At 46.1% G+C, this 19,927-nt stretch overlaps 1 protein-coding gene across 7 annotated transcripts in view; it reads right to left on the bottom strand.

The window, feature by feature from the left end:
- vps13c (vacuolar protein sorting 13 homolog C) overlaps positions 1–19,927 on the bottom strand; it is a 79,998-nt gene that overhangs the window by 34,628 nt on the left and 25,443 nt on the right. For 5 of the 7 annotated variants that reach the window (XR_009785743.1, XM_061756929.1, XM_061756922.1 and 2 more), the window contains 23 exons: positions 18,639–18,771; positions 18,148–18,220; positions 17,915–18,009; positions 17,688–17,841; positions 14,088–14,161; positions 13,951–14,010; positions 11,462–11,615; positions 11,135–11,251; positions 10,380–10,483; positions 9,170–9,337; positions 7,376–7,680; positions 7,153–7,303; positions 6,974–7,094; positions 6,767–6,903; positions 6,536–6,704; positions 5,377–5,456; positions 5,211–5,270; positions 4,475–4,634; positions 3,777–3,896; positions 3,591–3,694; positions 3,352–3,519; positions 884–1,188; positions 555–632 (listed from right to left, as the gene is read on the bottom strand). Coding sequence is in view for 6 of the 7 variants with exons in the window: in XM_061756929.1 (XP_061612913.1) it covers positions 555–632; positions 884–1,188; positions 3,352–3,519; positions 3,591–3,694; positions 3,777–3,896; positions 4,475–4,634; positions 5,211–5,270; positions 5,377–5,456; positions 6,536–6,704; positions 6,767–6,903; positions 6,974–7,094; positions 7,153–7,303; positions 7,376–7,680; positions 9,170–9,337; positions 10,380–10,483; positions 11,135–11,251; positions 11,462–11,615; positions 13,951–14,010; positions 14,088–14,161; positions 17,688–17,841; positions 17,915–18,009; positions 18,148–18,220; positions 18,639–18,771 (3,090 nt within the window). In the remaining variant the exon portion in view is untranslated. The remainder of the gene's footprint in view (positions 1–554; positions 633–883; positions 1,189–3,351; positions 3,520–3,590; positions 3,695–3,776; positions 3,897–4,474; positions 4,635–5,210; positions 5,271–5,376; positions 5,457–6,535; positions 6,705–6,766; positions 6,904–6,973; positions 7,095–7,152; positions 7,304–7,375; positions 7,681–9,169; positions 9,338–10,379; positions 10,484–11,134; positions 11,252–11,461; positions 11,616–13,950; positions 14,011–14,087; positions 14,162–17,687; positions 17,842–17,914; positions 18,010–18,147; positions 18,221–18,638; positions 18,772–19,927) is intronic. The other 2 variants (XM_061756891.1, XM_061756899.1) reach the window with 2 other exon arrangements.

The raw sequence follows: 19,927 nt of genomic DNA, 5'->3' as shown, positions 1-19,927 counted from the left end.
TTAAAAAGTCATCTTCGTCCTCTCTTCATTCAAGATTATTTATTGTCTTTGTACAAAACATTAAAAAATTCAGGTGTGTTCTATCGTGTTGAAGTCAGGATTGTGCAGGCCACTCAAGTTTATCCGTGTTTATATGAACTGTGATTTGTGCACTGATGCACAGCCATGTTGGAAGAGGAAGGGGCCATCTCGAAACTGCTCCCACAAAGTTGGAAATGTCCAAAATATTTGCCCCTGAGCTCCAGTGAAAGGAACTCAATGCTTCAGCATTCCAAGAGATTTTGGACAGTCAAACAGTTTGGGGATTACCCGTGCCTGTTCCAACATGCCTGTGCATCAGTGTACAAAAATGAAGGTTCATCAACACATCCATCCATTTTCTGTACCGCCTACTCACTAGGGTCGCGGGCATGCTGGAGCTCATCCTGGCTAACCTTGGGCGAGAGGTGGGGTACACCCAGAACTGGTGGGTCATAAAGACGAGGATAACAGAATTTGGTATGGATGAACTTGGCTGGCCTGCACAGATTCCTGACCTCAACCCCATAGAATACCTTTGGGTTGGTTTTGAGTGGACAGTGAGAGCCAGGCCTTCTGATCCAACATCAGTGTGTGACCTCACAAATGTGCTTCTGGAAGAATGGTCAGAAAATTCCCATAAACACACTCCCAAACCTCATTGAAAGCCTTCCCACAAGAGTTGAAGCTGTTATAGCTGCAAAAGGTAGACCAACATCATATTAAAGCATATGGATTTAGAATGGGAGTCACGGTCAAGGTGAGCCAATACTTTCGGCAGTATAGTCAATGTACAGTGTCCAGTCTATTAACCTAAGTAGATTGATCAAATGTCCTCCGTCTTCTGTCTGACGCAATGACTGACCTGGACAGTTTGAGCTGCGTTAGCCTTATGTCCATGTTGTCAACCACAGCTGGGAGAGGGCATCCATCAATGGGTAGCAGAGAGAAAGCGTTGGAGACGGTGATCAAACCGAGGTCCATGACCAGTGCGCAGTAGGAGGTGGAGGACTGGGGGATGACGATGAGAGGCGCTTTCAGCTTGATGTCCGTGGACAGACGGAAGCTTTTTTGAGCAAAGTCCCGAACGCTGGACGCCGCCCTCTCCGCCGCCTGAGCGGTCGCCGCAGTCACGGCCGCTTTGGCCGTCTGGAAGTTATTGGTGAAGTTCTATAGGGAACACCCAAAACATCAGCCTCAGATAGAGTAGATAGCCAGATGGAATCTATAGAAAAAAGTAGAAAGGGTAGATGGATAGAGTAGACACTGCATGTTGAGTAGGTAGAGTAGATGCAGTCTAGTGGGTAGGTAGAGTTGACTAGGTAGAGTAGATCAAATAAGTACAGTAGATTGAGCAGGTAGATAGAGGAGAGGAGGAGTGGGTGGACTGGCAATCAGGCCCACCGGGCAGATCTAAGGCTACGGTCACACTGCAGGCCATGACGCCCTTAAATCTGACCTTTTTTTCACTCTTTGTTATAGTGCTAAAATCATTGAAGTTCATTTTTTTCCTGATTAATGTATACACAGCACCCAATATTGACAGATGTATTAAAAAAGAAAAACTGAAATATGACACAGCCATAAGTATTTCGACCCTTTGCTGTGACACTCGTATATTGAACTTGGGTGCCGTCCATTTCTTCTGATCATCCTTGAGATGGTTCTACACCTTCATTGGAGTCCAGCTGTGTTTGACTATACTGATTAGACTTGATTAGGAAAGCCACACCCCTGTCTATATAGAACCTTACAAATGACAATCATGAGATCAAAGGAACTGCCTGAAGAGCCCAGAGACAGAATTGTGGCAAGGCACAGATCTGGACAAGGTTACAAAAAATGTCTCCTGCACTTAAGGTTCCTAGGAGCACAGTGGCCGCCATAATCCTGAAATGGAAGACGTTTGGGACGACCGGAACCCTTCCGAGAGCTGGCCGTCCAGCCAAACTGAGCGATCGGGTAAGAAGAGCCTTGGTGAGAGAGGTCAAGAAGAACGCAAAGATCACTGTGGCTGAGCTCCAGAGATGGAGTCGGGAGATGGGAGAAAGTTCGAGAAAGTCAACCATCACTGCAGCCCTCCACCAGTCGGGGCTTTTTGGCAGAGTGGCCCGACGGAAGGAAGCCTCTCCTCAGTGCAAGACACATGAAAGCCCGCATGGAGTTTGCTAAAAAAAAAAAAAAAACGTGTAGGACTCAAAGATGGTGAGAAATAATATTCTCTGCTCTGATGAGCCCAAGATACAACTTCTTGGCCTTAATTCTAAGCGGTATGTGTGGAGAAAACCAGGCACTGCTCATCACCGGTCCAATACAGTCCCAACAGCATCATGCTGTGGGGGTGTTTTTTAGCTGCAGGGACAGGACGACCGGTTGACATCGAAGGAAAGATGAATGCGGCCAAGTACAGGAATATCCTGGACGAAAACCTTCTCCAGAGTGCTCAGGAACTCAGACTGGGCCGAAGGTTCACCTTCCAACAAGACAGTGACCCGAAGTGCACAGCTAAAATAACGAAGGCGTGGCTTCAGAACAACTCCGTGACTGTTTTATAATGGCCCAGCCAGAGCCCTGACTTAAACCCAATTGAGCATCTCTGGAGAGACCGTCCAACACGTTCACCATCCAACCTGACAGAACTGGAGAGGATCTGCAAGGAGGAATGGCAGATGATCCCTAAATCCAGGCATTACAACCTTGGTGCATCATTCCCAAAAAGACTCATGGCTTTAGTAGCTCAAAAGGGGGCTTCAACTAAATACTCAGCAAATGGTCTGAATACTTATGGCTGTGCGATATTTCAGTTTTTCTTTTTTAATAAATCTGCAAATATTTCTAGAATTCCGTTTTTTTCTGTCAATATAGGGTGCTGTGTGAACATTATTGAAGAAAAAAAAAAAGAACTTAAATGATTTTAGCAAATGGCTGCAATTTCACAAAGAGTATAAAATTTAAGTGGGTCTGAATCCGAATCATCTTTATTTTGCCAAGTATGTCCAAAAAACACACAAGGAATTTGTCTCTGGTAGTTGGAGCCGCTCTCGTACGACAACAGACAGTCAATTGACAGAGAACACTTTGGAGACATAAAGACATTGACAAAAAACAGTCACTGAGCAATAAAGGCTTGCTAGTTATCTGGTAATACTTACCGTACCCACTGTAGAGTAGATAGCTAGATAGACTCAACTGAAAAAGTAGAGAGGGTAGAGTAGATAGCGTAGAATAGGTCGAGTATATCGAGTAGGTAGGGAGAGTTAGTGGATTAAGTAGATGAGTACGTAGATAAGCGTAGGTAGAGTAGATTGATAGCGTAGCTAGGTGGACACGCACCAGGAGCGCCATGACCAGTTTGTGCAGGTAGACCACTTGGATGCAGCCCACGTTCAGCTTGACCCGTCCGTCCGTTTGGGATGTGTCTGCGTACCCGGAGCCTTCCGTGGCGTTGGGAGTCAGACTGACTGAGAAACTGAACACCTCGTCCCCTACGATGGAGATGGCCTGAAGACGGTCAGAAGATACAGGATCACTCAGCTTCATTCTTAAAATACCCGGTGCAAGTTGGGACGGACCTTCTTGTGGATGCTGGCAGGATCCACGTTGAGGACGACAAAGTCCCTCAGGCGTGCCGACATGTGAGTTTGAGGTCCTTGCACCAACAGGGATCCGTGAAGACCTGAAGGACACGTAAAGTCCTTAAAAGTAACACGCACAACCGAATGGAATCTCTGAGGGGTCCACCTGGTCGGAATTGATACCTTGGATTTTGATGTCCACTATGTTACTCCTCTGGTCACACACCAGGACGTTGAAGGCCCCCAGAGCCACCATCACTTTCAAATCGATGATCTCGCCAAGCTCTGGTGACGCAGACGCGTCTGGCAGGAAATGGAAATGCAGCGGTACCCTGACTTACGACTTGAATTAATTCTGTAACCACACTCGTAACTGAAATCACCGTTCCCGGTTCCCAGCGAGGTAGTACCGCTCCTTCTGGTGTACGTGCCTTCAAGTTTGAATTCTATTTGCCGCGTACTCAATTATATCATTGAAAGGAATAAGAGATGAGTCATTTCCTGTTTTTTGTTTACATACTTCAAAATAAAAAAAATAAAGGTTGTTTCTCATTTTTTGTTTTCCTACATCAGAAGGAAAAACAAATGGGCCCCGAGGTACACGGACCGCCGCCCCCTGAGACTAGTGAAAATGTTTTCATTTATCTGTTCAATTCTGATTTCCAAAGCACAATATCAATCAAAATACCCTTTAGACTAGCGGGAGCACATACAATTTATTCTTACCCCAAAATGTTTACATTTCCTTCCCCTTTAACGATAACCATCCCTACTGGTAAGTCAATGTACAACTGGAGTTGACTTCTTATTGTCACTGAACGGAGAGAGGTCCCGAATGACATCACACGTGGACCTTGAGGATTGCGCGGGAGCAAACTTACTGGACTTCGTGGCTGTCATTTTGTCATCTTCAGTCTTGAGCCGGATCGTCCTTTCAGGAGACGCCACGCCACCGCCTGAAGACAGAGCCCCCGACAGGAAGTTGACAGCGGACAGGAGAGCTTGGGTGTGCAGCATGAGGTCTAGGGAGGTGAAGGTCACCTGGAGGACCAGCAGAAGTGAAGGTGGAAGCACTGCATCATGAAGACTTGGTGTGCGTGCAGATTGTCAGTCATCCAGGTCATGGTAATCCGCAGAGGTCGAATGGAGGCAACTGGACTCTTCTTGCAGACATTTAGTGGTCAAGTTCCAGTCAAAATGGCCACCCCAACCGTTCCTGGACCTCTCGCAAGTTCTACCACTGATAAATTACCCCTGAACTAAATTTAGTTGTCTGTGTAGATTCTCAGTCATTCAGGTCACAGGAACCCACAGAAGCTTATTCATGGAGTGAAACAATCTTTGGGGGACAGATGTCGTAAGCAGATGATCAGCGATGGCGGAAGACCACCTCCTCTGTTTCGAAAGGGCCATTCGGGTTTGACATATGTAATTACAGTGCCTGCGTGACAGTGCTTGGATTAAAGGTGAAATGTCTTTGACAACCAACAAGAGTCCAGTTGCCTTCATTAACTTCTGGGGACTTCTATGACTGTGTGTTATTGGATGCATCACTTGCAGACATTATGGGAACACTTTTGAAAGGAAGCTGGTTGAAATTTCATGTGCGCGACTCACGTTGATCATCTGTTCTGTGTTCTTGTACACACTGGAGAAGTTTGGACCGTGGCGATCAGCCTGAACACAATCAAGAATCATAGCACACATCAGGACTCCACTTCCCACAATGGATTTGGATTTGGTGTTTTCACATGTGTGACGGTAAATTCTGTGATGTCCCGACCTTGAAGTACTGGACTTTGAGTAGCTCGGCTCCAGACTCTGCCGATGAGCTAACCAGACACAAAGGATCCCCATTGGAGTCTAGACCACAACATTAAAGACAGACATGAACCGAGATAAGAACATGGTCGGTAAGGTAGCTTTGATAGGTAGGTAGTATAGATAAAATTGCTGGGGAGGAGAGGGCACGGGGGCAGTGAGACTTGTACTGTACATAGGCTGGGTAGGGTTAGTTGGGTGATAGGTTAGGTAGGTTGATAGGCAAATAGTTCAGTGGGTAGTTTGGTCGGAAAATAGGTAGGTTGGGTAGGAGGATTTGTGCAGTTGGAAAGCTAGAAAGACAGGTAGGTTGGTAGGGTGATATATAGGATAGGTAGGAAGATAAGCAGTTAGCCAAGTCACGTAGGGTAGGGAGGCAGGTGGGTAAGGAAGCCCGGTCAGTAAGTAGGTAGGTAGGGTATGTACCAAGGTTAGTACAGTCAACGAAAACAAACGAAAGAAAATAAAAACGACAATGTTGTTAAAAAAAAACAAAAAACTAAAACGACATTTTATGCTTGCAAATCTAACTATAATTATAGCAAAAATGTCCTTCATTTTCATCTTTGACAATTCATTTCATACATGTTTTCAGTGCCCAGAATAAAAAAAAAACTAACTAATACTGAAGCTCATAAAAACAAAACTAAAAGTAAGCATTTTTGAAAAAAATTAAACGAATAGAAACTTAATGCAAAAAAAATAATAATAATAATAAAAAACATTTTTTACATTTTTTTTTAAAAACTCTTCAGGCCTCGGGATCCTCCCCGGAAGAGCTGGATGAAGTGGCTGGGGAGAGGGAAGTCTGGGATTCCCTGCTAAAGCTACTGCCCCCGCGACCTGACCTCGGATAAGCGGAGGAAAATGGATGGATGGATGAATAAAAACTAACACACCGAAACAAATCTAAAAACGAATTAAAACTAACTACATTTGAAAAAGTCAAAACGAAATAAATACAAACTATAATGGAAAATCCAAAACTATTATAACTCTGATAAGTAGGACAAATTGGTAGGCGGATAATTAGGTAAATAGGCAAGTGAGACAACTGGTAGGTACTGCTGTAGGATGGGAATAGAGAACGGTGTTAGAGGGCGAGGACGTCCCAATGCTACCTTTGAACTCCAGACAGGTGAGCGTCATCTTGTTGATGTATGTGGTGGCACAGGTGTCGTACTTTCTCACTTTGGTGTCCATGCCCAGGTGAGCAAGTTGGAGCACCAGGAAAGGACGTTCCGCGTCGACCTCGCTGTCCACCTTCTTCTTCTTCAGGCTGAGCAGAACCTTCAAGAACAACCGAAGTCAACATGTCACAAACCTCTGAGCACCTCCTGATCCTGTTTTACTTCTCTGATTTCAAAGTTGATGAGGACGTTGACAGTGTTGTCACTGGGACCGCCATTAGTGACAGAATCTTCCACGCCACCGCTACCTCGTCGTGATGGCGCCACCGCCGCGTGCCGCTTGCCAAGCTCTACTTTCTCTGTGGACGGAGAGAGTGGCCCAATTGTTAAAAGTTCCGACAAGGTTTTGGGTTTCATGTCCCATTATACCTTGCAAGTCACCTTGAGCCCTGTTGTCGTCCCTCGCCTTGCAGTGCTCTTGACTTCCCTCCCCGATGTTCTCCAGCAGAACCTTCATCAGCACACCCAGGTCCTCCTCCCCCACGCTCACCTGGTGGACACGCGGTCGCATCGTCAACGCCACACCACTAAAGTGTTATTGGGCTTACCTTCAGGGAGCGCAGAACTCCTTGCACGTGCATCCCGGGAATCTTGGTGAACCAGGATGAGGCCATGTTTCTGGTGACCAAAAGTTCTACGTTTATGGGCTCCAGGATCTCAATGTCCGGACTCAAAGACGAGTCACTCCTCAGGGTGGTTCTGTGGAGGGCGGAACTGTTAGCGGCATTCCTTTTCCGATTCTAATGGCTAGCGCCAGACGCTAGCGGCTACCTGGAGAGTTTGAGCTGCGTGAGCCTGATGTCCATCTTGTCCACCACGGCGGGTAGTGAGAATCCTTGGGCGGGCATGAGGCAGAAGCTGTTGGACACCGTGATGAGGCCGAGGTCCACCAGGACAGCGTTGCGGGAGGTGGACGATTGCGGCACCACGATGAGCGGTGCCTTCAGCCTGATGTCCGTGGACAGGCGGAAACTCTTGTGGGCCAAGTGTCGCACGCCGGATGCCGCCTTCTCCGCCGCCTGGGCCGTGGCTGCGCTCACCGCTTCTTTGGCCGTATGGAAGTTGCCCGCAAACATCTGAGGAGAAGACAAACGTCACGAGATTAAGCCCTCCGCAGACGACATAGCGAGGCGGCTATAAAAGACAGTTCAGCACTCCTTGGAAGCCATTACAACCTTGTGAACATGGCTATTAACAAGGTTCTGGAGGTTCTACAGGTCTATATGTTCTGCAGCAGGCTGTAGTGAGTACTAAGGAGGTTTTATAGGCTTAGTTACAGTGCTGATGGTCTATTACTAGATTTTGTACACTGCTAGTAAGGCGGTTCGATGGGTTTAGGCCCTAGTGGTAACAAACGAAGTTCCAGTAGTCCATTACAAAATTGTGAACATGGCTGTAAGTATGTTCGAGAGGGTCGATGGGTTTAGATGTTCTACTGCAGGCTCTAATGGTGAGCAAGGAGGTACTAGTAGCCCCTTACAGAGTTCTGAACATGCTATTAAGAAGGTTCTGAAGGTTATACGGATCTGGATGGTCTACTGCAGCTCCTAGGGGTGACCACAGAAGTTTTAGCAGTCCATTACAAGATTGTAAACATGGCTATTAAGATGGTTCTGGAGGTTATATGGGACTAGATGTTCTACAGGTTTAGATGTTCTACTACAGGCTCTAATGGTCATCGAGGTGGTTCTGGTGGTCCATTACAAGGTTGCAATTGTGGCTATCCTATTCTACCCGATCTACCCTACCTATCATGTACCTGCTGACTCATTTACCTACCCACGGTACAAGTCTTTCTACCCTGTCCTAGCTTCTTATACAATCTACCTATTTTCGTGCCTTTCCACCTACCCGTCTTCCAACTGTACTGAACCTACCACGATTTATTAACCTACTTGGCTCCCGTGTTCGAGATGAGGGAAAACCAATTCAAGTCATACACCAACGATTCAGCAAAACCCACTACCTGTCTTCCCAGCCTGCTCTGCCTACCTTTTGTCCTATTTGCTACTTACTCCACCTATTGTCCTACCTACCAAACTATCTAACGTTCACTCTACGTACCCTACCTTCCTTAGGACTTACTTAGCGACCTTGTTCTAGATTGGATGGAAAGTTAATTGAAGTCAGATACAACCCACCACCTGTCTTCCTACCCACCCTGCTAATTTTCCTACCACCCCTACCTATCTAACTACCCACCTGTCTTCCTATCATCCTCCCTGGCCTACCTAATTACCTACCGACCAAAGTACGTACCTTCCACACTACCTCCCTCCACTATAAGGCTACCCTGCCCAACCATATCCATCTTCCTACTACTGTATTTTGGTAGAATGAACTAAGATGAACCAGCAACAGAAGAGTGAAGGTCACTTCGGCCCGTTGTGTAACGATACAAAAACATGTTTACACAGCGAGGATCCTTTTGAGGGACTAACACCCGTCATGGGTTGGAGTGTCCTCATGATTCCATTTATCCTAGAATTGTTTGCATACTGAGGATGTATCAAACCTAAGCCCCAAGCAAAAATGTTTGTTTTTTGTGCGTGTTTGTTGTCTGACCAGCAGCGACATGAGGAACTTGTGCAGGTAGACCATCTTGATGCAGCCGAGGCGCAGGGTGATCTTCCCGTCCACCTTGGACGTGTCACCGTAGCTGTCCCCTTCGGTGGCCCCGGGAAACAAACAAAGCTTGAAACTGAACACCTCCTCGCCCACGATGGACACCGCCTAAAATAAATGAACAAATACATACAGAAACAAATACGACTGCATCAGACACTACAAGAAAATACATTTGGGGCTAATTTTTGAAAGCTAATTTGCAGATACAAAAAAAAAACATTTTAATGTAAAATAGCATACAGTGGAACCCTGCTATTCGTGCGGGATAGGAACCGATCGCAATGAAAACACAGTGAAACTAAATTTTGACATTTTTCTGTCTTTGGTCAGTGGATGTTATTTCCTATTTGCTTTCATCTCGAAAACGAAGAAATTCACAATGATTCCCATTAAACTTATTTTTTTCTGACCTGACCTGACCATGTTTTGTTTCCCTTGCATTCCAGACAGATTCCGCACTAATGTAGTAAAGGGAAAATGTAAAAGAGCTTTCTAGACGTTTCAAGAACCTTGGAAACCATCCTAAACGTTCCAGCAACTTACAAAGTAGATGGCAGCATAAAGGCAGGGAACGTCCGCTCAACAGATCAGTTTAGGTCGAGCTGTCACAGTGCAGACGAGTCGCTCGTCACTCATCGTGCATTGGTCACGCAGGGCATCCCAAACCTACGCTCGCAAAACGCTGGTCTCTCGGTGACCCTGAGATCCAGAAAGAAGTCCATAGGCTCTCGAACATTTTCTAGTCGGGCTCCAGTACTCGCCAATGCCCTACCTGCCGATATTAAGTTTTTAGTTAAAGTACACGCGGCCTTGTTTCACTGTTGCTATGGAGGATTTTGCTGTGACCGGTGCTGAGGCAGAACCACTTTCCTACCGATCCCTTCTCAAGGCTTCTTTTTTCCCCCCAAACGGCGTTTGGAGTTTTTCCTTGCCCAACTGGGGGGGTTAGATTAGGGGATGACATATCAATCATTGCCAACTGTGGCCCTGTGAAGCCCTTTGGAACTTTTGTGATTAAGGGTCAAACAAATAAACTTGACTTAAAATGTGACAAACAATTACTGAACGAGCTAAATAATTTCATTCAAGCAAATTAAAATAAACACATTTCAATAACCCAATTTTCAGGGAAAAAAAAGCTTTGGACCTTTTTGTGAATGCACTGAGGGTTGACATTGGTGACAACGATGTCTCGGAGGCGAGCAAAGATCTCCGTTTGCTTGGCTTGCACCAGCACCGACGCGTCCATGCCTGCAGGGCGGCGACAGTCGGCCAAGTGTGAGGAAAAAAAACATTTAAAAATGCAGAAAAATCAATAATAGTAAAATGATTTCAAATCAACAAAAATGAATGAAAGCCATCCTTGAAGTGTGTATTCCATCTGCTTGATGAGGCTAGGGTGCGACGCATGCCTAGCATTTGGGCCTAGTGGTGTTACTAGTGCAGCACAGTAGTTTACTAGTAAGGTTTAATTGTATACTTCAAATGTGGCAATAGTAGAGGAAATTGTTTTATTAGTAAAACACCGTTATTCCTTCCACTAGTGCGCCTTTTCGCAAAGCTGTTTGAGCCTGTACGCAATGTCCATTTTAAGGTCCATGTACGAGTACACCCTTTGTCCTCACTTGTTTGACAATCCAAGTAGAACGACTGTCTTACTAGTAACCTTTTTTCCACTACTCGTGCCACATTTGACTTACTAGTACTAGTAGGGATGTAACGATATCTAAATCGCACGGTTGGGTTTTAGCACGGTATTGACCTCGCACAGTACGATCATTCTTGCAATACTGTGGTGAAGGTTGACGGCACAGGTGGGGATTTAATTCTTTTATTTTTGGGGGACTAACTAGTAGCAGCGCCGGAAGGACGGCTTTCCGTGAGGTCTTCGTCTTTGGGTACCTTGCACTCGGACGTCGGCGATGCTGCTCGGGCCGTCGCAAAGCTCCACGTGGAAACATCCCAGCACGGCCAGCAACTTGAAGCTGAACACGTCCGCGTCTTTCGCGCCTTTGGACGCTGGGGGGGAAGAAAACAAAAAAATGGGGGCAAAAATGACATTCAGCGATATAGCAGGGGGGAATTTGTGAAAGTTTGAGATTGACCGTAACATCTGTGCTCATTTCCGTTAGCATGTCCATGGCGTTTCATGATGCGTACAACATGAAGCTAGCAAGTTGAGCCAGGAAAACCCCTGAATAATCTCACGTTTCCGGTCTGCGGGCTCACCTGTCCTTCCCCGGCCTATGTCCGCCAGCTTCCTGGCGTCCGCCGAGGCGTTGCGCCTGGAAAGGAGTTGTTGCGGAACGGCGCTGGACAGGAAGTCGACGGTGGACAGCAACGCTTCAGCGTGAACAAGAAAGTCCAGGGAGGAAAACTCCACCTGGTACACAGCACAGTGACACCTTGTGGTCAATAGAAAGAGCCCGTCTTACTGGTGCAACCCAGGTGAGTTTTATTGGCGCCTTCGGTACATCCCTGTCCGCCGTCATACTGGGGATGGTTAAAAAAAATAAATAAATAAAATTAAATTAAATAAATAAATAAATGGGGAAAATAAAATATCACAGGATTTCCTACGACTTCATGTAACGTCATCATCATTTCCTTTCACTCACAGCAAGTGGCGCTAGCGCTGGGAATAGATTTTTCCGATTCCATTTTCAATACCATTTGATTCTCTTATCGAGTCTCAAATTTGCAGATAGGAAAATCATCCAGGGGACTTTATATAGATTTAAAAAAAATAATTAAATGACTAAAATTAAAATTAAAAAACACTGGCTGGATACTACATCCAGGCTTATCACAGTCATAAAAACGTTATAATCGACCACGTTAATTTGCCGCAGCGCGGGTTCCTGCGTTGTAGACGCACCCTGCCTTGCTTGCAGCAAGCGTGCGACGCACGTTCATCTGCCCTCCCTGAGCGTGCTTGAAGCTGTTGAATGATCACCCCAGTTGGAGCTTGCTGTAAAACTAAATGGAACACAACAGGATCGTTACTTGCTACAGTATATACGAAATAGTATGACGTTAAAGGAGGGCTTTGGTGGTGAGAATATACAGCTTGCGCTAGCTTTCGCCTTTTCGGGGAGCTGTCCGTGTCCAAAACACCTGACTGGCAACTAGTCGCCGACAACCTATAATCGACGAGTCGATTAGTCGACGAGTCGATTAGTCGACTAGCTGGTTGAAATGTTCTATTTTGTCCAGACAGGGTTTAACAGTGAAATTGTCGTGATACTCCTGTTGCATTTGGTGGCAATGTGGGCCCCTTACTCAGAAGGGTTAGAGTGGTCTCACGTTATGGAATGACCTCCGTCTGAGAGGCACATCAGAGAAGCCCCTCTTAAATGCCATTCTTATTAAGACCCAGCATCTGTTTGTGTTTGTTAAATGTTGTTATTGTTTTTATTTCTTAAAGTTTGATTCTTATCTGTGTACAGCACTTTGTTTTCAGCCGTGGTGGTAATTCAAGTGCTTTACAACTAAAGTTGGTTTAAGAGAGTTGAGTAGAGTGATGTAGCCTACAATATTAATGGCACTCGCGGGCCGAGACATCTGCGAATGTCAGCTGGTCTACATGTTGCGAACCGCTTCAGTGGACACGCTCCCCGCAACCCGAGGTGTCACAGTGACTCCCCCACGACTTGATAAACTGCTTTCTTCCAAGCGGCCCTGCTGTGAGACTACCCCAAGACGACGCCTACTGGACCCTAAAGTCATTAGCAGGTCCCCTCGAAATCTTGGTTTACAGTCATCAAAGAGTCCTTCTCTACGTTCGACAGCTCGACAATGGACTGCAAATACAGTAACAAACTACTTGCTTAATATTCAAACGTGCACGCAAGGTGCCACCCATTGGCGTTTGAGAGTACTGCAACCCATAAACTTCCATTCAGTTGTTTTTTTAACTGAAGATAAAAACATTTTTGGGCGTTTTGATATTTCACGAACTTTGCAGAAATATTCCAAATGTATGCCTTGAGGTGTGCGTCAGTGTGTCCACTTTACCCGGTTTCAGTGGCCAGACTGAGAACTGTTTCTCCTGATTTGAAAATCCAAGCAGCATGGAGTGTGATTTGAACCATAAGCAGTTGATTTGCCAAGACTAAAGTTTAAACAGTCATTCTATATGCTTGACCTGTGAGTCAAGAGTACAACGTTGGGAGTATTGTATATTAATATATGATTTTAAACCCATTTTATGGGTCAGAATCGTAGACTAGATTCAAGCTGATGGGTGTGCTCTTGTCTGATCCTCGGTCCTCTTTGAACACGCCCCCTGGGTATTTAACCCCCGACTCCCGCTGCCAGCCTCGGTCTTGGTTCTTCGCACTAGTCTTGCTTCCTGGCTCTTGCCATCAGCTCCCCCATCCCCTTTCTTTGTTTGGGCCCACCAACCAGGAACCATGATATAGCGGAGGATTACTGTATCTGTATTCCGTGATGATAAGTTGCAGGGACTCTTGTTCCCAGGTTGGGACTCATTGTTTTCATGACATGAGCATCCCGAGACTCGCATAGTTTCAAGTGTAAAATGATCTTTGCGTATGTATAATTATTGCCGGTATCGGCCAAAACTCAAGGCTGCAATATTGAATCGGGACATCCCTAGTCATAATAGTAGTGGTAGGGTTAGTAGTAGGAGCAGCAGTGGTAGTAATAAAAGTAGTAAATTAATGTGGAGACAGCGACAAAAATCCTCCTCCCACCTTGAGAGTTTGCTCGGTGTTGTCGAAGAGCGTCCGGAAGCTGGGCCCGCCGAGATCCGCCTGCGGGGACAAACGCGGACGGCCGGCGCCACCTTCAGCTTCCGAGCGGACGCGGGAGCAATTTCCGGCTAACTCACCTTGATGAAGTCAACCTTGAGAAGGTCGGAGCTCTGCTCCTCGGAGCATCTGATCAGGTGAAGAGGAGCGCCGTCTGAAACATCCACGTTATAGAAACAATGTCACGTTTGTATATGTCGCTGCTTTGTGCGTGGAAAGTAGCAGTCGTTAGAAGGTTTAGAATGACCCGAACAGCTAAGCCAGGGGTGGGCAAACTACGGCCCACGGGCCACGTCCGGCCCGCTGATCATTTCAATCCGGCCCGCCGAAGATTGGTACAGAATCGCCCAAATCATATCAGAATCATGACTACATTCATTTGACCTTGTCCTGTAATGTTGAGTGCTTCCACCAGGTTGTGCTGTAATGCCCAGTGGTTCCACCAGGTAGCGCAGTAGGTACAGTGATACGTTGACTTGACTTGGGCTGTTCTGTATTTATTCTGCTACTGCTCTGAACCCTTCTTCAACCACGAGTGGACCAAAGAAAAGAAATGTCGACAGTGAATGCCGGCAACGCGTTACTCCCAAATTCCGCCATTTTGGGTAACGAGTAAAGTAATGCATTACTTTACCCAGGAGAGTAAACCAGACTAGTTACTTTTGAGTCGTTAGTGTTTCTTAGCAAGTCGTGTTTTGTTGCTGGTGAGTCGAAAACTCGCCCTCCAGCCATTCGACAGCATTTAACTATTCACGAAGATTGCTGATTTCGAAATAAAGGGAAGAAAGGGATTGGGAGGTGATTGTTGACGGATGCAGTACCAGAAAAGTGCAAAGAAATCGCCACACTATTTTTGTTATTTTCCTTTGTAAAAAGTTAAGAACACAGTTTTACTGGCGTGCTAATTGCGCTACACATTGTGGGTCATACCGAAGCGCAGGGTCATAAATCGGTCACGGAAGTTAACGACTCTCTCACCGGAGGACTTCGAATACTTCTCTTAAATAAACTCAGTGACTTTTTCAAGTTAATTGTGGCAACAGTGGTGCTGAGTGTTTAATCTACAAGCCCAATTCCAATGAAGTTGGGACGTTAAATAAAAACAGAATACAATGATTTGCAAATCGTATTCAACCTACATTTAATTGAATACACTACAAAGACAAGTTGTTTAATGTTCAAATTGATTAACTTGATTGTTTTGAGCAAATAATCATTAACTTAACAGAATTTGATGGCTGCAACACGTTCCAAAAAGCTGGGACAGGGTCACGTTTAAACATTTGGGAACTGAGGACACTAATTGTTGAAGCTTTGTAGGTGGATTTTTTTTTCCCATTCTTGCTCGATGTACAGCTTCAGCCGTTCAACAGTCGTATTTCGTATTGTCGTGTTTTACGCTTCATAATGCGCCAAACATTTTCAATGGGAGACAGGTCTGGACTGCAGGCAGGCCAGTCTAATACCCGCACTCTTTTACTACCAATCCACGCTGTTGAATGTGGTTTGTCATTGTCTTGCTGGGACGTCCATGAAAAAGACGTCGCTTGGATGGCAGCGTATGTTTCTCCAAAAACTGTATGTACCTTTCAGCATTAATGGTGCCTTCACAGATGTGCAAGTTCCCCATGCCATTGGCACTAACACAGCCCCATACCATCACAGATGCTGGCTTTTGAACTTTGCGTCCATAACAGTCCGGACGGTTCTTTTCCTCTTTGGCCCGGAGGACACGACGTCCACAATTTCCAAAAACAATTTGAAATGTGGACTCGTCGGACCACAGAACACTTTTCCACTTTGCATCGGTCCATCTTAGAGGAGCTCGGGCCCAGAGAAGCCGGCGGCGTTTCTGGGTATTGTTGATAAATGGCTTTGGCTTTGCATCGTAGAGTTTTAAGTGGCACTTCCGGATGTAGCGCCGAACTGTATTTACTGACATTGGTTTTCTGAAGTGTTCCTGAGCCCAGGCGGTGATATCCTTTACACACTGATGTCGGTCTAAAAGCAATAAAGTTTACTAGTTTCGACATTAAATATATTGTCTTCGAAGTGTATTCAATTAAATATAAGTTGAAAATGATTTGCAAATCATTGTATTCTGTTTTTATTTATGTTTAACATAACATCCCAACTTCATTGGAATTGGGGTTGTAGAATGGACTACTAAATACTTTTTTTTTTACTGAAGTCCGGACAAAGGCTGCATGTCTAATTTGTGAAGAAACCATTGCGGTTTTCGAGGACTATAACATCAGCCATCACTTTTCTACCAAGCATGCTGATTATGCTAGCATCCATTCAACGCAGGAACTGATGGCTGCGGCTCAGCGGTTAAAAATCAAGCTTGCGGGCTCAGCAAAACCCTTTTATCTGACAAATTCAGTCACACAAGACCCAGAAACAGCGCCACGGGAGCTGCAGATGGAACTGATTGATCTCCGATGTGATACCGTCTTAAAAGAGAAGTTCAAACTCTCAAACTGGATGAGTTTTATGCTTCATGAAGCGCAGACAAATTTCCAAAAATCCGGAAAAGATAGCACAGAGGATGCTGGTGGTGTTTGGCTCTCCACGTGTGACAACAGACTTTTAGTGTGATGAACACTAACAAACCATCCTACAGATGCCAGCTGAGTGATGAACACCTCGCCACAAAACTAACACCAGACTTTGATCCACTGGCAAACAAAAAAGGTGATCAACAAAACAACACTGTTCCCATTAAAAGTACATCTAAGTATTAACACTACAATGCCTTTTTTTTTTTTTTTAATTGGTATGTTTGATATGTGAGCATCTGGTTCTGGCTTGGCCCGCCTGTCAACGTGGAAGTGAAGCTATTCGTTCAGGAGCGGAAACACAGCGGGGAAAATGCGACGCGACTCCGAATTGAGAAGAGAAAGCAAGACAAAATGGCAAAAGTGTGGCGAAATGCAAGGTGAGCACCCGTTGGGCGCATCGCGGGACCCGAGTGACGAAGGGGAAATTAACATGGCGCAAATCAGCGACAGTAACGTTACCTCACGTTTCTACCTTACAAACATAACGCTAGCGTCTCTGTAAATTACAAGTACCATTGAATGTGGAGAATGTTTTTTTTAATGCCTTATTTATACAAAATGTGAATTTCAGAAATAAAAATTATATAAAAAAGGAAACCAATAAGGCATCGGTTGCATGAAGTGCAAGCTCTTATTTGATCTTTTGCATTCATAATTGACAGTTGATCCAAATACTGAATAGAATTTTCAGTAGGCTACTCAAGTACTCAAATATTCGTTAGCTGCAGCCCCACATTCAACTCCCCAGTTACATCGTTTTTTTTTTTTTTTATTGTTTATAAAAGCCTTTCTTCGGGTCCCTCAAAACTAGAAAGTTGCTCCTCAAAGAAAAACATTATTTTTAGCCTCAACGTAAAAGCTCGATCCAGTTTATAAATCTACTGTGATCTGAAAACTGCAACTGTAAATGAAAACACTGATTCATAATGCTGAAATTGTCATTTTTGTGATAACATTTGAGATCGCTCATATAATTACAAACAACATTTGCAACAATAAATCAATAAATGTGAATATTTTCCTAAACGTGTGTAATTTTGTGCACCCAAAAAAAATGACAAAAAGGTGGCATTTGAACGGGGGTGCGTCGATTTTTTTGCCACCGCAGTTACTAACCGGGCACGTCGCAGTAGTCCAGCGTGATTCTCCGGAGGTACGACGTGACGCTCATGTCGAAGGTCCTGATCTTCCCCTGGGCTCCCAGCTGACAAACGCTGAGCGCGAGCACAGTCTTCTCCCGGCTCGCTTGCCGCGTCAGCTCCAGCAGCACCTGAAGGCCACACCGGTACACATTCTTCAGCAAGCCGCACTCGAGGGAACACGGGCAAAAGTCCGCTGCAGACCTCTCGAACTTCGAACTTGAACTGAAGATCGGTGAGCTCTTCCAGAGCCCAGCGCTCTTTCTCGTCCTCCGGCGACATCTCGCTGGCGTCTGAATCTGACGCGCGGAATAAGATCAAGGTTCATTAGGACCAGGACCATCATCGAGTTTGGAATTTCTTGCGAAGCACATCTCGTTACATTTTAATGTATGAAACATGCCATACAAATAAAGTTTTATTTGAGTCGATCTTACCTGGCTCAGCCACGCTGAAGAGCGCGGGCTGAAGGTTGAGGGCTTGCGGTCGTGACTCGGCCAAAGTCGGCACCTGCGGCAGGTAACAAGGGCCCAATATGAGCGCCCGAACACGGTCAACACACCCCCAATACGGTCAACGGGCGCAGATGCGGTCGACCCTGGCACGGCCACCGGGCCTCCGATACGGTCGCCCGAACACGGCCTTTTTGTGTGACAAAAAGGTGGCATATGAACGGGGGTGCGTTCTGATACGGTCACCCGGACACTGTCAACGGGCGCCGATACGGTCGCCCGGACACTGTCAACAGGCGACGATACGGTCAACAAGGCTGCCCGAATAAAAAAAAAATTTAAATTCATTTGCAACATCAATTCACCAATTAAAAAATGAAATGGATATAAAATAAATCCGTCACCCTCTAATATTATTGACAGTGAATCCAACTTCCTATGGAACGAGATGAATGAATACCAAATTCACATTGTACCTTGTCTTCAGGCGTCGAGGCTGTGGAGCGCCCGCGAGGCAGCGGGATGCTGTGGATCAGCTCCAGAACCTTCTGGATCTTCTCATCAGACATTTTGACGTGCAGAAGAGGCAGCTCGCCCGAAACCTTCAACCTGCGGCACAATATTAATTTCGCCAAACCGCACATAACTTTGCCCTACAAAGGTCCACTACTTATTGCTAACACACGATGCAAAACACAATAGACGGGCTAACAAATATACTGACATACTTCCGCGTTGACCATCCATGAACAGGATCTTCAAACTACAAAAGATCAAAAAAGCGGTGGGCCCAGACCTTGTGTCCCCATCCTGCCTCAAAGTCTGTGCGGACCGGCTCGCTCCAGTCTTCACACAGATCTTCAATAGATCTCTGGAACTGTTGACCGTATTCGGGCGCTCGTATCGGCGCCACCATCATCCCAATCCCCAAGAAACCTGCAACTTCAGGTCTGAATGACTACAGGCCTGTCACCCTGACATCTGTGGTCACAAAGTCCTTTGAACGCATCATGTTGGACCACCTCAAGAGCGTCACAGGACCCCTGCAGTTTGCCTACCTAGCAAACAGGTCAGTGAATGACTCAGTCATCATGGGATTGAACTTCATACTAGACCACCTCCATGGCGCAGGGACCTACTCGAGGATCCTGCTCATGGACTTTAGCTCTGCTCACCATCATCCCTGAACTCCTTTCCTCCAAGCTTCTCCAGCTCAGCGTCTTGCCTGTCATCTTCTTGACGGGCAGGACACAACAGGTGAGGCAGGGGGACACCACCTCATCCACACGCACTATCAGTACCGGGGCGCCCCAAGGATGCGTCCTCTCTCCGCTGCTCTTCTCTCTCTATACAAACGACTGCACCTCAACGTACCCGGCTGTCAGACTCCTAAAGTTTGCAGACGACACCGCAGTCATCGGCCTCATCAAAGACGGTGACGAGTCTGCACATCGACAGGAAGTGGAGCGGCCGGAGCTGCGGTGCGGCCGACGTAACCTAGAGCTGAACACGCTCAAGACTGTAGAGATGATTGTGGCCTTCAGGAGGCATCCTTCGCCACAGCTGTCCCTCACGCCGTCCAGCTGCCTTGTGTCAACCGTCAAGACTTTCAAGTTCCTGGGAATTACAGTCTCTCAGGACCTGAAGTGGGTGATCAACATCAACTCCGTCCTCAAAAAGGCCCAGCAGAGGATGTACTTCTTGCGGCTTCTGAGAAAGGACGGAAGCACAGGAGCTGCTGAGGCAGTTCTACACAGCGGTCATC

Source organism: Phyllopteryx taeniolatus, chromosome 2 (assembly GCF_024500385.1).
Source record: "Phyllopteryx taeniolatus isolate TA_2022b chromosome 2, UOR_Ptae_1.2, whole genome shotgun sequence".
NCBI classification, from domain to species: Eukaryota; Metazoa; Chordata; class Actinopteri; order Syngnathiformes; family Syngnathidae; genus Phyllopteryx; species Phyllopteryx taeniolatus.
The sequence above is the reverse complement of the archived record's forward strand: the minus strand, read 5'-3'. Positions and strand labels throughout refer to the sequence as shown.